The sequence below is a fragment of the Trifolium pratense genome, linkage group LG1 (assembly GCF_020283565.1).
Source record: "Trifolium pratense cultivar HEN17-A07 linkage group LG1, ARS_RC_1.1, whole genome shotgun sequence".
Classification (NCBI taxonomy): Eukaryota; Viridiplantae; Streptophyta; class Magnoliopsida; order Fabales; family Fabaceae; genus Trifolium; species Trifolium pratense.
The window spans coordinates 20,481,307-20,495,332 of NC_060059.1; the positions used below are offsets into that span (position 1 = coordinate 20,481,307).

General features: G+C 31.7%; 3 protein-coding genes across 4 annotated transcripts; all 3 read left to right on the forward strand.

Annotated features, from left to right (window-relative positions):
• The first annotated feature begins 2,507 nt into the window (after nt 1-2,507).
• LOC123911954 (R3H domain-containing protein 4-like) lies at nt 2,508-5,641 on the forward strand. Of its 2 annotated transcripts, XM_045963202.1 has the most exons (8): nt 2,508-2,681; nt 2,788-2,880; nt 2,972-3,042; nt 3,660-3,768; nt 4,107-4,189; nt 4,699-4,857; nt 5,022-5,123; nt 5,246-5,641. In XM_045963202.1, the coding sequence occupies exons 2-8, from the start codon at nt 2,817-2,819 to the stop codon at nt 5,396-5,398; spliced, it is 741 nt and encodes a 246-aa protein (XP_045819158.1). In that variant the 5' UTR covers nt 2,508-2,681; nt 2,788-2,816; the 3' UTR covers nt 5,399-5,641. The 2 variants fall into 2 exon arrangements, with proteins under 2 accessions (XP_045819158.1, XP_045819157.1); XM_045963201.1 differs by having other exon boundaries at nt 2,679-2,880.
• A 1,795-nt stretch (nt 5,642-7,436) lies between these two features.
• Nucleotides 7,437-10,551, forward strand: LOC123911938 (uncharacterized isomerase BH0283-like). The gene is made up of 6 exons (XM_045963200.1): nt 7,437-7,757; nt 7,873-8,064; nt 8,785-9,096; nt 9,375-9,536; nt 9,744-9,827; nt 10,228-10,551. Exons 1-6 carry the CDS (start codon nt 7,728-7,730, stop codon nt 10,333-10,335), a joined length of 888 nt encoding a protein of 295 aa, XP_045819156.1. The 5' UTR covers nt 7,437-7,727; the 3' UTR covers nt 10,336-10,551.
• Nucleotides 10,552-10,808: 257 nt separating this feature from the next.
• LOC123911922 (uncharacterized isomerase BH0283-like) lies at nt 10,809-13,814 on the forward strand. Its single transcript, XM_045963199.1, has 6 exons — nt 10,809-11,005; nt 11,119-11,319; nt 12,101-12,412; nt 12,650-12,811; nt 12,885-12,968; nt 13,451-13,814. The coding sequence occupies exons 1-6, from the start codon at nt 10,976-10,978 to the stop codon at nt 13,556-13,558; spliced, it is 897 nt and encodes a 298-aa protein (XP_045819155.1). The 5' UTR covers nt 10,809-10,975; the 3' UTR covers nt 13,559-13,814.
• Nucleotides 13,815-14,026: the final 212 nt, after the last annotated feature.

Consider the following 14,026-nt stretch of genomic DNA (forward strand, 5'->3'; position numbering starts at 1 on the left):
TAAGGCAATTTCAAAAATTAAGGGATTAGTAAAAGCTTGGGTGGTAAACGATTTCTCTATCGTAAATTCATATTACTCACCTATTTTCTAAATATATATATGGTAGTTGGGATGCATATGAAAATTGCAAAGATCTCACTTATCTCATATGTTAAGAATTTTAATTTGGTATGTGAATATCCTTTTTGTGTAGCTATTGTGTTTCTAATTGTTGTGGTTGAAATGTATAGGATCATACGTCTGAAATTTATATAGTGTTCGAAACTTTCTATTCCATCATCTTAATTTTTAAAGTTGGAAACTTTTCTTTTTCAATATCATTTCAATGTAATATTTTTATATATTGCACATGTATGTTATATTTTCACCATTTTCTTTGTATTTTTTCTTTTGCAGAAGGACTAAGATGTGTTCTTAGATTTTTTATTGGTAAGTAATTTCATCAAATATTATTTGCATCTTTATTTTAAAAAAGATTCAAAATAATTATTTTTCCATAATCTGCAGATATGATGGAGATATCGTTATTAAAAAATTGTCCGACGTAATTTAAAATCAATCGTAATCTCATATGTGATGTATCAAATAATATTCCTTCCATCTAACATAAAATGATATTTTGATCTATTCGTTTATGTACGCAGATTAATACATTGTTTGAGTAAAATTATTTCTTCTTTCACACACTAAAAGTTTGTCATATTTCATTATATCTTTCTTTTGTCACAAACTATGTGCAATTTTTTTTTTTATTTCAAATATAATGACTTGATCATTAAGGTACTAATTTTAATTTTTAAATCTATTTTATATGTAGATCTGTTTGGTAGAATGATGACGGACTCATCTAAGGCATGGGTTTAAGACATTGAAGAATAATTCTTTACATTTTTTAGTTTTGTTTGTCTTTTCAATTTGCTACTTTTACGTTTTGGAGATTTATGTTCAGTTGTTGCAATGTAATGTAATTTGATTTATGATATAGACATATATAACTTTTTTTTTAATTTCAATGTTTGTGTCGAATGCATTATTTATGATAATTTTTTATTACATAAGGTGGTTTTATTAATCAAGGCATAAGATATGCTAAAATCGGAACACTTGCACTGTCCAATAAAGTCATATAATAGAAAAGTAGAAGAAGATGATCCCATCACAGTACATCGTGTTCCTGGAGTTAAACAACAACAACCCCAAGTCTCTTAAAAACACAAAATTAGAAAAATTATGTCGCGCAATTAAATTAGTTAGACTATTAATGTGTACGATTAAATAATAAAAAATTATGTCCGCAATATGTGACTAATTTTTTGGGTCATGTTAATTCTTAGAGTACATGTTAAAGAATCCAAATATCAAAATATTCTCTTCAATTTTGTGCATTTTTTTTATATAATAAATTTTTCTGCATTTTATTTATGAAAATTTAAACTTGAATTAACCGCATGAATTTTAATAAAATATTTTTTTATTTAAATCATTATATGTGTTACATTAATTTTAAGGGAACAATTTAGCATTTTCCTATTTTTTTCATAGTTATTTTACTTTAGATATTATGAAATTAATTTAACTTTTTCTGTTTGCTTGGGGGATTTATTTTAAGACATTTATACGAGATTTTATATTTTTACTCATATATTCATACATTGATCTATTTTTTGTATTTTTTATCGGGTCTGTGTTCATTTTTTTTGTTATTTATATATAACTTTTTTTTTGTTGATTTATATGAAAATTATATATTTATATTCATATATTAAAACGGAAATCTATTTTTATTTTATAATTTACGTGAGACTTTTGTATTTATAATTTACATGCGCATATATTTTTGCACATGTATTACTTTGGGGCTATACTTACCTGATAGTCGAACTGTGAATTATCAGCGAATTCTTCCACGAGAACAAGAGTGTTAATACTACTTAATACCAAAAAAAATATATTACAATAAATACGTTATTTTTATTCATATATTAACACAAAGACATATTTTTTTCCAATAATTTATACGATGTTCTATATTTATTTTATTTGGAGGATATTGATGTGGAAATTAAATTAACTAATACAAGATATATTCAAATAATTTTTTTAGGGTATTTTTGTTTCATATTTATTTTACTATGGGTATTATGAGATTATTTTAACTTTTTTTTGTTTGTTTGGGGGGCTTTTTTTAAAAAAGTTTACACACGAGTCTATATTTTTACGTATATATTAAGAGACATGATTTATTTTTTTGTAATTTATACGGGGCCTACTCTTTTTCTTTTTTTTTGTGATTCACGCGGGAAATATATTAAAATTGTACGTTTAATTTTCGGTAAAATAAAAAATCAGAGGTACAATTTTAATTGAATTGTAAATGATTTTAAAACTATTTTAATTGACTATATTTATATATTAATACGAGATCTTAATTTATTTTATTTTTGACAAATACGGGATCCTACTTTTTTTATATTATAGTTTTTCATTTTTCATCCTTTTTATTTCAGAATGATGAAAATTTTAATATTAAAATATTAATTTTTTAGTCTCATTTTACCCGTGCTTGGCACGGGTCCGGATACTAGTTCCCAAGAAGAGAAGAAAAGACCGTCATCATGAAAGGGCATAACCAAAAATACCCTAACCACACGAATATTCTTCTTCTCTCCGACACAAATAAGGTAAAAAAAACACCTCTAGTTATTATCTTGAGCTCTCTCTCTCTCTCTCTCTCTCTCTCTCTCTCTTTTACATTCGTGTGTTTTGTTTTGTTCCTCTCATTCACAGATCTACACTCTTCTTCTTCAATCATCATCATGGTTCTTCAGCACAGAGATCTCGACCTTCTCCTTTCTTCCCATTTAATCGACCATCCCAGAGGTATTATTTCATTATCTTCATTTAATCAATTTGCATATGCAGAAGATTCATCTTTTTTCTTTTTATTTATTTATTTATTTATTTATTTCAGGAGATGGTGCCAAATCTCATTCGATTTCAATTGAAAAAAAGATTGAGTTCCTTGAAAGCTTCACTGGAAAGGTGTGTATTCGTTTTACAATAATACTTATTACTAATTGGTTATTAGCTCCATGAGAAATCTGTTGTTGCTTTCATTTTTATATAGTTTTAATTCCTTTCATGTTATTTAATTATTTTCCTATTCAATTTCCTTTATCTAATCAACTCAATTAATTTTTCAAAGTATTTATGACCAGAATTTGTTCTCTGTATGTCATTCTTGTATCTTAAAATGGAGGATAAAGGAACCATTTTTAATTGTTTTCTATTAATTGATTGATGCGTGGATCTAACTTCCTTTAAAGAAATTTGGTTGCCCTACCCAAGAGCACTTAAATGAGCTGGCACGGGACTTTTCTAGCTCAACTAAGGTTGTTGGTTCGATCCGTGACTTGGGCATACAACAACGTTAACACTATTAGGGAGAGTTTTCCGCCCATTTGGGATTAGTCTCTGGAGTTGCGCACTTATTGTATTGTATATTGCTTTGCTAATGTTTTATTTCAGTTTCATAAACGTGATTGTATTCTATGAATTCCTAAGTTTACTTATTCTGAGTGATAGTGTGATACCATTCACAGATAATGACTTATCTGATTTCATATTTGGTTTTGAATTACTAAAATTAACTTTTTCAGGTCACAAATCGAAGATCTCGTAGGTGGTTAAATGACCGCCTCTTGATGGAACTAGTGCCGCGTTTAAATGCAGAGGAAATTAGAGGCTTGTTTGCTCCACCACCTTGGGGTAATTATCCAACTTGTCTGTGTGTTATTCATTGAATTCATGACATTATAACGATGCCTTTTATTCTTTCCTTCTGGCCGAGACTACCGTTTGCATGAGTGCTTATTTACAGTTTCATTGTTTTCTTCTCTGTGTGGATGCTTTGTTACCGTTTAATACTTTAAGTGCATTGGAATGAACGGCATTGCATCCAATTTTACCTATGGCCTCATGCAAACTATCCAAGCCCCTCGCCATTAGCCCAATCCAAATGGCTTCATTTTTTTTTCTTTCTTTTTTCTATGGATTGGCGAGTATTTCCTTTTTTATGATGATAATGATTGGGTTAAAAAAAACAGGTGATGAAGTTCCACCTTCAACATTTTCCATGACTAATGTGGAGGAGTGGGACAGATTCAGGAATATAGACATGGATAAAGAGGTTATAATTCCTTCTCCCTTTTGCAGATCCTGGCTTCAAATTTTTCTACTGTTTAAGAAAGCTATTTCGTGCACAGCACTTGTAATTGGATTCAAATGTTCAATAAACACCGGTTTTATTAATATTGGCTTTTGAATTAGCAGAGCAATCTTTAGTTATATCTTCAAAATTTCTTTCGTTTCTTTAGCAGTTATTTATGATGAAATGGGTCATGATATTTTTTAGGGTGTGACATGTGTTTATATTATTATTGTGATTGAGAGCTTGTTAGTGCAATCATGATTTGTGTGACATTTACATGTGTAGTGGTTTGTATGGATTTCGTGTTCATATGAAGCTATGTGTACATGAATGTGGGATGAAATTAGTTTAGATCAAGATGAAAGTATAATCTCTATGCTGTTTACTGACATGCTTGTTGTCATACGAAATTACATTTTGAGTATATTTTCATGTGATGCGGTGTGGTCACAACTGACAAATATCTATATGTTTAATCTGTTTGGTAGGTTAATATTATTCATGCCTTTGAAAAATCTTTAGAAAAGAAGGAAGGTCGCATTGATGCTGACAAGATGGAAGTGTTGAATGGTTGGCGTAGAGTTGGTTGTAGAACAAGAGATGCACTTCGCCGCAGCTCTCTTTTTGAACTCGTCGAGGGTTATGAGGTATATGTCTGATTATACCTAATAATAAAATACTATGCTTCTCTGTCCTGTTGCACTGGAAACGGGTTAAACGCTAAACTATTCAGTGTTTGCTGTATTTTTCCATTTTCTGTAGTTTAGAATACGTTTCTTGGCATTTATGTGGAATCTTTATTTTCTCCTAGGAATGTCTACGGGCCTTCATAACTGAAAGCACAGATGGAGATGTTCTTGAGCTAAAAATTAAGGATCCTTTTCATAGATTGTTGCTGCATGGAGTTTGCGAGGTAATATCAGATACCAAACATTCGAAAACATTTTCCATCAAACAATCTTTCCAAACTATTGTTACTCTACTTCGTCTACCTGAGTATATAATGTTAGTTTTGTTGCAATGTTTTGTAAACAGTTCTACAATCTGGCATCAGACACGGTGTCGGATTTGAATGGCACTGAGGCGTCGAAGTTAACCAAGATACAGAAAAAGAAAAAGGGTTCTCCTGAGCTCCCAAAGATCACTCTGTCTCATTTCCTGAGAATGTCGAAGGACGGAAGTTGGTAGTTTGTTGGGGCAGCAGAAGTGTTGTCCATTGTCCATACAATAAATCCCCTGCCTATGTATACCAGGGATGAACAATGTTCAAAATGTAGTTTATTTTATTTAAAAAATTTCACTGTAAATTAGTTCTACAACCTGTATTTTTAATTGGTTGATACCATCAGTCAACAATAAATTGTTGATCGTTGGTTTACTCTGTTGTAGCTTATGAAATAAGATTTTAATAATTATCACAAGTTTCGGTTATCAGATATGTGTATCTGTCTGCATGATGCATATCAGCATATCTATTTATTTTTTTAAAAGTAAAATACAATATTTAAATTATCATCTCGAAAACGGTGGGAGATGGGGTGGACTCTTTTTTCTGGACTGATCCGTGGCTAGGTGGGATTCCCTTATGTGCGCGTTTTAGTTGATTATATGATTTGGTGGTCAATAAGTCGAGTACGGTGACATAGATGTTCTCTTTAGGGTGGACTGAAGGCGGTGGCGCGTGGCGGAGACGGCTGTGGGCGTGGGAGGTGGATTTGTCAGGAGTGTGGGACTTTACTTCATGATATTGTTTTGCAGACTCATTCTTCAGATACGTGACAGTGGCAGCTTGATCTCAGGAGTCTGTAACCTTGGATGCAACACATGATTATGATTTAATTTGGCACAACCACCTTCTCTTGAAGGTTTCTATTATTTGCGTGGAGACTCTTTCGAGACAGGTTGCCAACAAAAGTAAATTTGGTGACCCACGACATTATCGCTCCCAATGTTCACTATTGTGTGTTCGGATATTATTCAATAATTCAGAGAAGTCCATATCTCAACTGTTGGATAAGGTTCAACTTTATTCCCTTTGGTGGATGTAGGCAAAGAATGCTAATTTTATTGGATCCGGATTTGCTACAATAGTAAAATCACACAGTTTCACGCAGTTTCAATATCAGCCATTGCTTCTTGATCGGACGGATTTGATCAAATCAGCTATAAAATCCATCAAAATAATCACAACCATACATAACAGATCGGACGGTCCACAATCAAAACTACGTGAAAACTTTGTAGAATATTACGGGAAATCTGCTTCCATTTTACTTTAGGCTATCATAATTGGTTATCGAGCCCGTTTACTTGTTTGAAGTTGAACATTGACTAACCTGATTTTTTTTTCTTTCTCAATTGACGTATTGTAAACTATAGTGGCCTCTTTGGTACGTCTTGTGCTAAAGAGTCTATTTTATTAGTGTTAATATATTTTATTTTTACTATTGTGCAAAGATTCAAAATAATTAAATTAAAAAAAATAAATTATTATCTTTAAAGGAACCGTAGCGTAAGAGATTTTTTTAGCAATTTTTTGACCGTGCTACAAAATTGACTAAATGAAGATGGACTAAGGCGGTGTAATGGTGTTTCGTTTGCTTGAGAAAATGTTTTCATTTGAACTTTTTTTACTAAACTTTCTAAATACTATTTTATTTAACAAAAAAATTAGGTGAATTAAGCCCAAAAAGCTCACTAGGATTATGACATGTCATGCACATGCTTAAACACTCAGAAGAGAAAACTGATTGAAATACTTTCATATTAAATAAATATTGTTTATTAGTTATAGAATTCCTTTTTATCACGTCATGTTGGAGGCAGAAAATTGTCTCATAAGGTAATAATAATAATAATGAATAATGAAGTTTGAAAATTCTGCTTACAAAAGAAAACCAATGATGTTTGAAAATGATTTAGAGCTCTAATAACTAATAATAAAGTAATAATATTATTGTGTAGTATTATTTTGAACCAAGTGATAAGAGATTTGAATTCAAATGATTAAAATATTATGACTTCTTGACAAAAAAATAATAATTATGAGTATATAAAAAATTCAGCTAAAATGTTGTTCATAGTATATTTTTAAGTAGATATTCGTTCGTTACCATGAAGAGATAATGTGGTATCCGTTCGTCACAATAAAAAAATAATGTGGTTGCTATGCACATAGTGGAATGAAATGAATTATAAGAGATATACGAAGAGAAAAAGAAATTGTTATGTTCAATTGCAGATATGTTCGTAGAAATCGATGCGTAAGAGTTGATGATTGTTATTCTTTTATGATTTGAGTATAATGCATTTTCTCTTTTAAGTTGTAACATTGATGAAATACTTTTAAATAAGATATTAGACACTGCAGTTAAAACTTGCACTTCGTTTTTACCATTATTAACTTACTATAAAAGTGTTGGAGGCTTTGACCATAGTACCATACTCATTCATTCCATAAAGGTATTTATCATCTGACCAGTGCCAAAACCAACACCTGTTCACTCACATATCATCAATGGCAAAGAAGCCTGTGAAATACTACGTGGTATGTAACTAACTAACTAACTATGTATTTTTTTTATTGAATGTTAATATGTTGTTATTATTTTGAAAAACTAGTTGTGTTATTTTTGAATCTGAGTGATGAGATATATACACAGGTGGATGCTTTCACCGATTCAGCGTTCAAAGGAAATCCAGCAGCTGTGTGTTTATTAGAAGAAGAGAAGGATAATCAATGGTTACAATCAGTAGCTGCTGAATTCAATATCTCTGAAACCTGTTATCTCACTCCTATTCATGGAACCTCAGTTCCTCGTTTTGGTCTCAGATGGTTTACTCCTGCTGCTGAGGTAAATATATATCTGAGAATTAAATTGACGGATTTCATATATTTAAAGACTACTTGTTATATTTATATAGTTTAACACTGAATCAGCCAGATAATACTCTCTCATGTCTTTTTATAAGAAAAAATTTACATTTTAAGTTTATTGAATAACTAATATATCCAGTCTACAAAAACACAAGAGTAAATCAATACATTAGTATAAAATAATTACATATGAACAAAAGGTAGACGTGCAACAAGCTGCGCTACTATTCCTTTCTGTATAGCAAAATCCAATATTTGAAAAACCACATTCATAGACTTAGGCGACACAACATTACAATGCATGACCTTTTGAACTATTTTCAAAAGGTTTATGGCCTGTGGTGCTAGAAATTCAAAAGTATCGAATGCAAACAATATAAAAACGTGCTGATTGTCAGAGCATTCTTTCTCATGTTTGACCATTTTGCTTGAAGCAGCTTTGAGGTTTACTTTAGGCTCAAGTGGTTAATGAGCTTCCCCTAGGACGAATCGCTCGGGAGAACCCGAGTTTGATTCCTGGTGGTGACAATTCTTGGCCAGGATTTACTTACCTCACAGCTGAGCTCTGGATTACAGCGGCCCTTCCCCTAAGAGCCAGAGAGTTAATACAAAAAAAAACACTAGAGAGTAATAATTTAGAGATTAAATACACTATTTATATCATTATTGACACTATATGGATCCTATTATAATACAGGTTAAACTTTGTGGACATGCCACATTAGCAGCTTCACACACACTTTTCTCATCTGGTTTGGTAGACAAGAATGTTATTGAATTTGTGACACTATCTGGTGTTTTAACTGCTAAAAAGATCTCAACAATCAATGGCACCAGTGCACCGAATTTGCAGAATGGCAAAGCCAAGGATGGATTTTATATTGAATTGGACTTTCCTGCTGATCCTATTGCAGAATTCAACTCTAATGACAATTCACTCATTTCTGAGGCATTGAATGGTGCTTCCATAATTGATATAAAGAGGACTGCAGTTGCAGATAATTTACTTGTAAATCCTTAATCTTTTCTCTTCCATTTTTATTACTATTAACATGCTTGTTGGTCTGTTTTTCTATTCTGTTTCGATATGTTTATATATTAGCGTTAATTTGATTGCATAATGCTTGCTTAAATTTAATGATATCTTAGTTTTTGTTATGTCATATCCTTGTGATTCTGTTGAAGATCATATTCTTAACATTGTTATTTCATATCTGCCAAGTAGCACCTGTTTGTTTTGTGCAATTTGTGCACATCCAACATTATTAATCTTATTATTTCAACTAGGTTGTTGTCAAGTCTGGAAAAGATGTCGCAGAAGTACAGCCACAATTTGATGCAATTGTTAAATGTCCCGGAATGGGGATAATTGTTACAGGGAGTGCTCCTCCAGAGTCCGGATTTGACTTCTACAGTCGATATTTCTGTCCGAAATTTGGAATCAATGAGGTAAGTGGCTAAGAACTAGGACTAGAATGTTCCTCAATTTGCACTGACAATGCCTTTCATTATGCATAGAACTAACATTTTTTAAACTGCATATTCCCTTAAAATGCTAGTTCTCTTATGAGTATATCGTTTGTTAAACTCTATTGGAAGAAAATGAAGAAATGCGATAATGTTGTTAATAACTAAACTAATAGCATTTGCTTTCAGGATCCTGTTTGTGGGAGTGCACATTGTGGCTTGGCGCCCTATTGGAGCAAGAAGCTCGGAAAGTCTGATTTAAAGGCTTACCAGGTAGTACTATACTATATGTTTTTGTGTCAAGTGTGAGTAAGTGACCATTGATATGAAGCACATACACTCCTCATATTAGGTGTGTTTCTGTGTCAGGCATGTGTCGATGTCAGACACCAACACTTATGATTACATTGAATTATGTCATTTTTTAAAATTATTATCGGTGTTGACGTGCCAGTGTCCTCTGTCCATGTTTCATAGCCACTAAATTACATATGAATGAGGGGACCTATAAACCTAATCCGTTAATATTTGAAGCGAAAATGTGGTGTCCAGATCACTTATGTGGTTGATTTTTGTCCAATGTAATGATCCAGAGGTTCTTTAAGCTCAGCTTCCCCTCATTGGGATTATCTTTGTTATTGTTTTACTAACCATGTAGATGACATATGTGCAGGCATCAGCTAGAGGAGGAGTTCTCAATCTTCATATTGACGAACAGAAACAAAGAGTGTTTTTGCGCGGGAAGGCTATTACAGTGATGGAAGGCTGTGTTCTGGTCTAGTCACTTGGACCAACACATTACACATGTAATAAATATATCATACGACAAAGTTGTAGTTGGAGCACTTAATTGTTATCAACTTATCATATATTTCTTTTAATAGAACTGTTGTGATGCTTTACCACATAACAAGAATATTGTACTTGATGCACACAAACTTTGGTGTGCACAATAGTGAAATTTATTTGAATAAATTGGTGTGGTGGTTACTTTTTAGCAGCATGACAAAGAGGAGGATTTGTTTAGGGTTCTATTGGAACTCTTACATAACAATGTAATAATTAATAGACCTAAAGTTAGGTTGATAAATCCTCTCAAATTGGATTTTGATACCTGAATTCCGATTATAAATCAATACTTTATAAATCAAATTGTCCTAAACCTTTTTTATCATTTGGATGAGAATTGTCTCATGGTACTTATAAATACTCATAAGTCATAGACTATAGATAGACACATGAGATAGTCTTCCACTTTAACAATTGTTAATATTATTAATACATCTTATAGTCATCAAAAATATTATTTTTTTAAAAAATATGTATGTAGGCTTTGACCATATAAACTCATACATACTCATTCATTCCATAGGTGTTATGACCAGTGCTAAAATCAACACATTTTCACATATCATCAATCAATGGCAAAGAAACCTGTGAAATATTACGTGGTATGTAACTAACTACCTATGTTTTTTTGTTTGATCAATGTTTATAACTGTGTTGTTGTTATTGTGAAAATATAGTTTGTGGTGTTTGTGAATCTGATTGATGAGATGCACAGGTTGATGCTTTCACTGATTCAGCATTCAAAGGAAATCCAGCAGCAGTGTGTTTATTAGAAGAAGAAGAAGAGAAGGATAATCAATGGTTGCAATCAGTTGCTGCTGAATTCAATATGCCTATGACTGCTTATTTAACTCCCATTCATGGAACCTCTGTTCCTCGTTTTGGTGTTAGATATTTTACTCCTTCTAGTACCGAGGTATATATTTCAGAACTAAATCGACGGATTTCATATATTTTAAGAATTATTTTTAATACCGTCAAAAAGAAGTGTTTTTAATATTCATATAGGTTTGAATGAAATGCATTGAGTTTGTTTTCTTAAAAAAAAATATTCATATAGCTTAAGATTTTTTTAACAAACATATAGCTTAAGATTTAAATCTTTTTTATTTTGCATGATGTATCTATTGAATTTATGAGCCAAACTGCATATAACATTTTTTTTTTACTATATGTTTTTGTTTTTAAAGAAAAAAAAGTAAAACTTATCGATTGAACATAAAGAAGAAAAAAACAGACACTATGGAAAATGGAAAACAAAATACAAAAAATATGTCAATAGAACTAAGATCTACGTTGTTCCAGTGACTATATTTCAGTTGGTAGATACATCATATTATATATATATATATATATATATATATATATATATATATATATATATATATATATATATATATATATATATATATATATATATATATATATATATATATAGGGGCCGGAGTTCGAATACAATATTTTTCACATTTGTAGAAGTGAATTTCTAGTCACCGTACTACTTAAAAAAAATAAAAAATCATGCTAAACAAATTTAAGAACACCCCTATTGGTATGCTTTTAGGGAATGTTTGTGATTTAGATGTAACCACAATAAATTCATTTTTAGAACCAATATTAAATATACTATTTATACCATTTTTTTTACGCAATTATTTATACCATTAGTGACATTATCTTGTCCTATTACAATACAGGTTAATCTTTGTGGGCATGCTACATTAGCAGCTGCACACATACTTTTCTCATCTGGTTTGGGGGACAAGAATGTTATTGAATTTGTGACGCTATCTGGACTTTTAACTGCTAAAAAAGTCCCTTCGATCGATGTCACCAGTGCACCAAATTTGCAGAATGGTGAAGCTAAGGATGGATTCTATATTGAATTGGATTTTCCTGCTGATCCTATTGCAGAATTCAACTCTAATGACACTTCTCTTATTTCTGAGGCATTGAATGGTGCTTCCATAGTTGATATAAAGAGGACTCAAATTGCAGATGATATATTTGTAATTCCTTAATCTTCTCTCTTAAATATTTATCAATGTTATTTAGAATAAACATGAATCAATTAAAATCTCGATGGAATTGGCCAATTGAACTAGGAACCAACTAGTTTTCTGGTTGAGTTTGATTCCGATTCCATTGCAGCCTAATTGAACTTGGGTACAAACACGGTTAGTTCAATCGGTTCTATTTGTTACAATTATTTATTTTGTCACCAGCTTGAATATTATTTCTCCTAGGTTGTTGTCACATCTGGAAAAAATGTCACAGAAGTACAGCCACAACTTGATGCAATTTCTAAATTACCTGGAAGGGGAGTAACTGTCACAGGGATTGCTCCTCCAGAGTCCGGATTTGATTTCTATAGTCGATTCTTCGCCCCAAAATATGGAATCAATGAGGTAAGTGGTTGAAAACTATGAATATAATGTTCCTTTAATTGCATTACTATTGAATCCTGATATTTGCTTTCAGGATCCTGTTTGTGGGACTGCACATTGTGGCTTGGCATCATACTGGAGCAAGAAGCTGGGAAAGTGTGATTTAAATGCTTATCAGGTACTCTTACTGTCCCACAATAAGTTTCACACTTGCTTATTTCACACGGATTAAAGAAATATCGTAAATAAAGCGAAAGATAAGGATTTACAAAGTGATTCACATGGTAATAATTGTTTAGAAACTCGGTATCCAGTCTAAAGACCGGCTAATCTAAAAACCAATCCCTCTGTCCACCAGCAGAGGGATCCAATTGAAATCAGCGCAAAACTTTGTATATATATAGTAATAACTAGAGGATACAATTAAAATAATAATAATATTTCATTGGAAATTGAATGTGACACTCATTTTAGCATACATCTTTTTGCAAATGTGTCTCGAGGGCCGGCCCAAGCCCTAGCTTTAGGCCTCACATTATGTTAGGCTGGCCATGTGTGTCGCTTATCGTGGGACAGATGAAGTACTATACTATACTATCATTTCCCTGATTGGGGTTATCATTGTCATCATTGTTATACTAATTTTTAGATTATGTGCAGGCATCAGCTAGAGGGGGAATTCTCAATCTTCGTGTTGATGAACAGAAACAAAGTGTGTTTTTCCGTGGGAAGGCTGTTATAGTTATGGAAGGCTGTGTTCTGGTATAACTTTGTTATTAGCATTGCATTGAAATAGTAGCTCACTTCAATTGCACCAAGTATATGCAATAATAAATATTCTTATGATATGATACTTTATCACACAAGGAAACAATTTGGTATCTGATGTACACAAAATTAGGTGTGCAGTGTATTAGGATTTATTGAATTGAATAAATTGGTCTAGTGGTTACTACTTTTTAGCAGGCATCACCTATTGAAGTAGTTGTTTGTTCATATTTCATGCTATTGGAAAAAAAGAATATTATTGATGTCATGAAAGGGTGTTCGTGTCATAAATGGATGTGTTATGCGACGCAAAACTAGTTGATATAATGTAGTTATATACATATAATCTATTAAGCCACGATACGTGACACGATACCGATACGATACAGATACGAGAAAATTTTCAAAATTTTCAATACGATACGGCCGCGATATGTTATTTAAAAATTAAAATTAAATTTTTTTTAT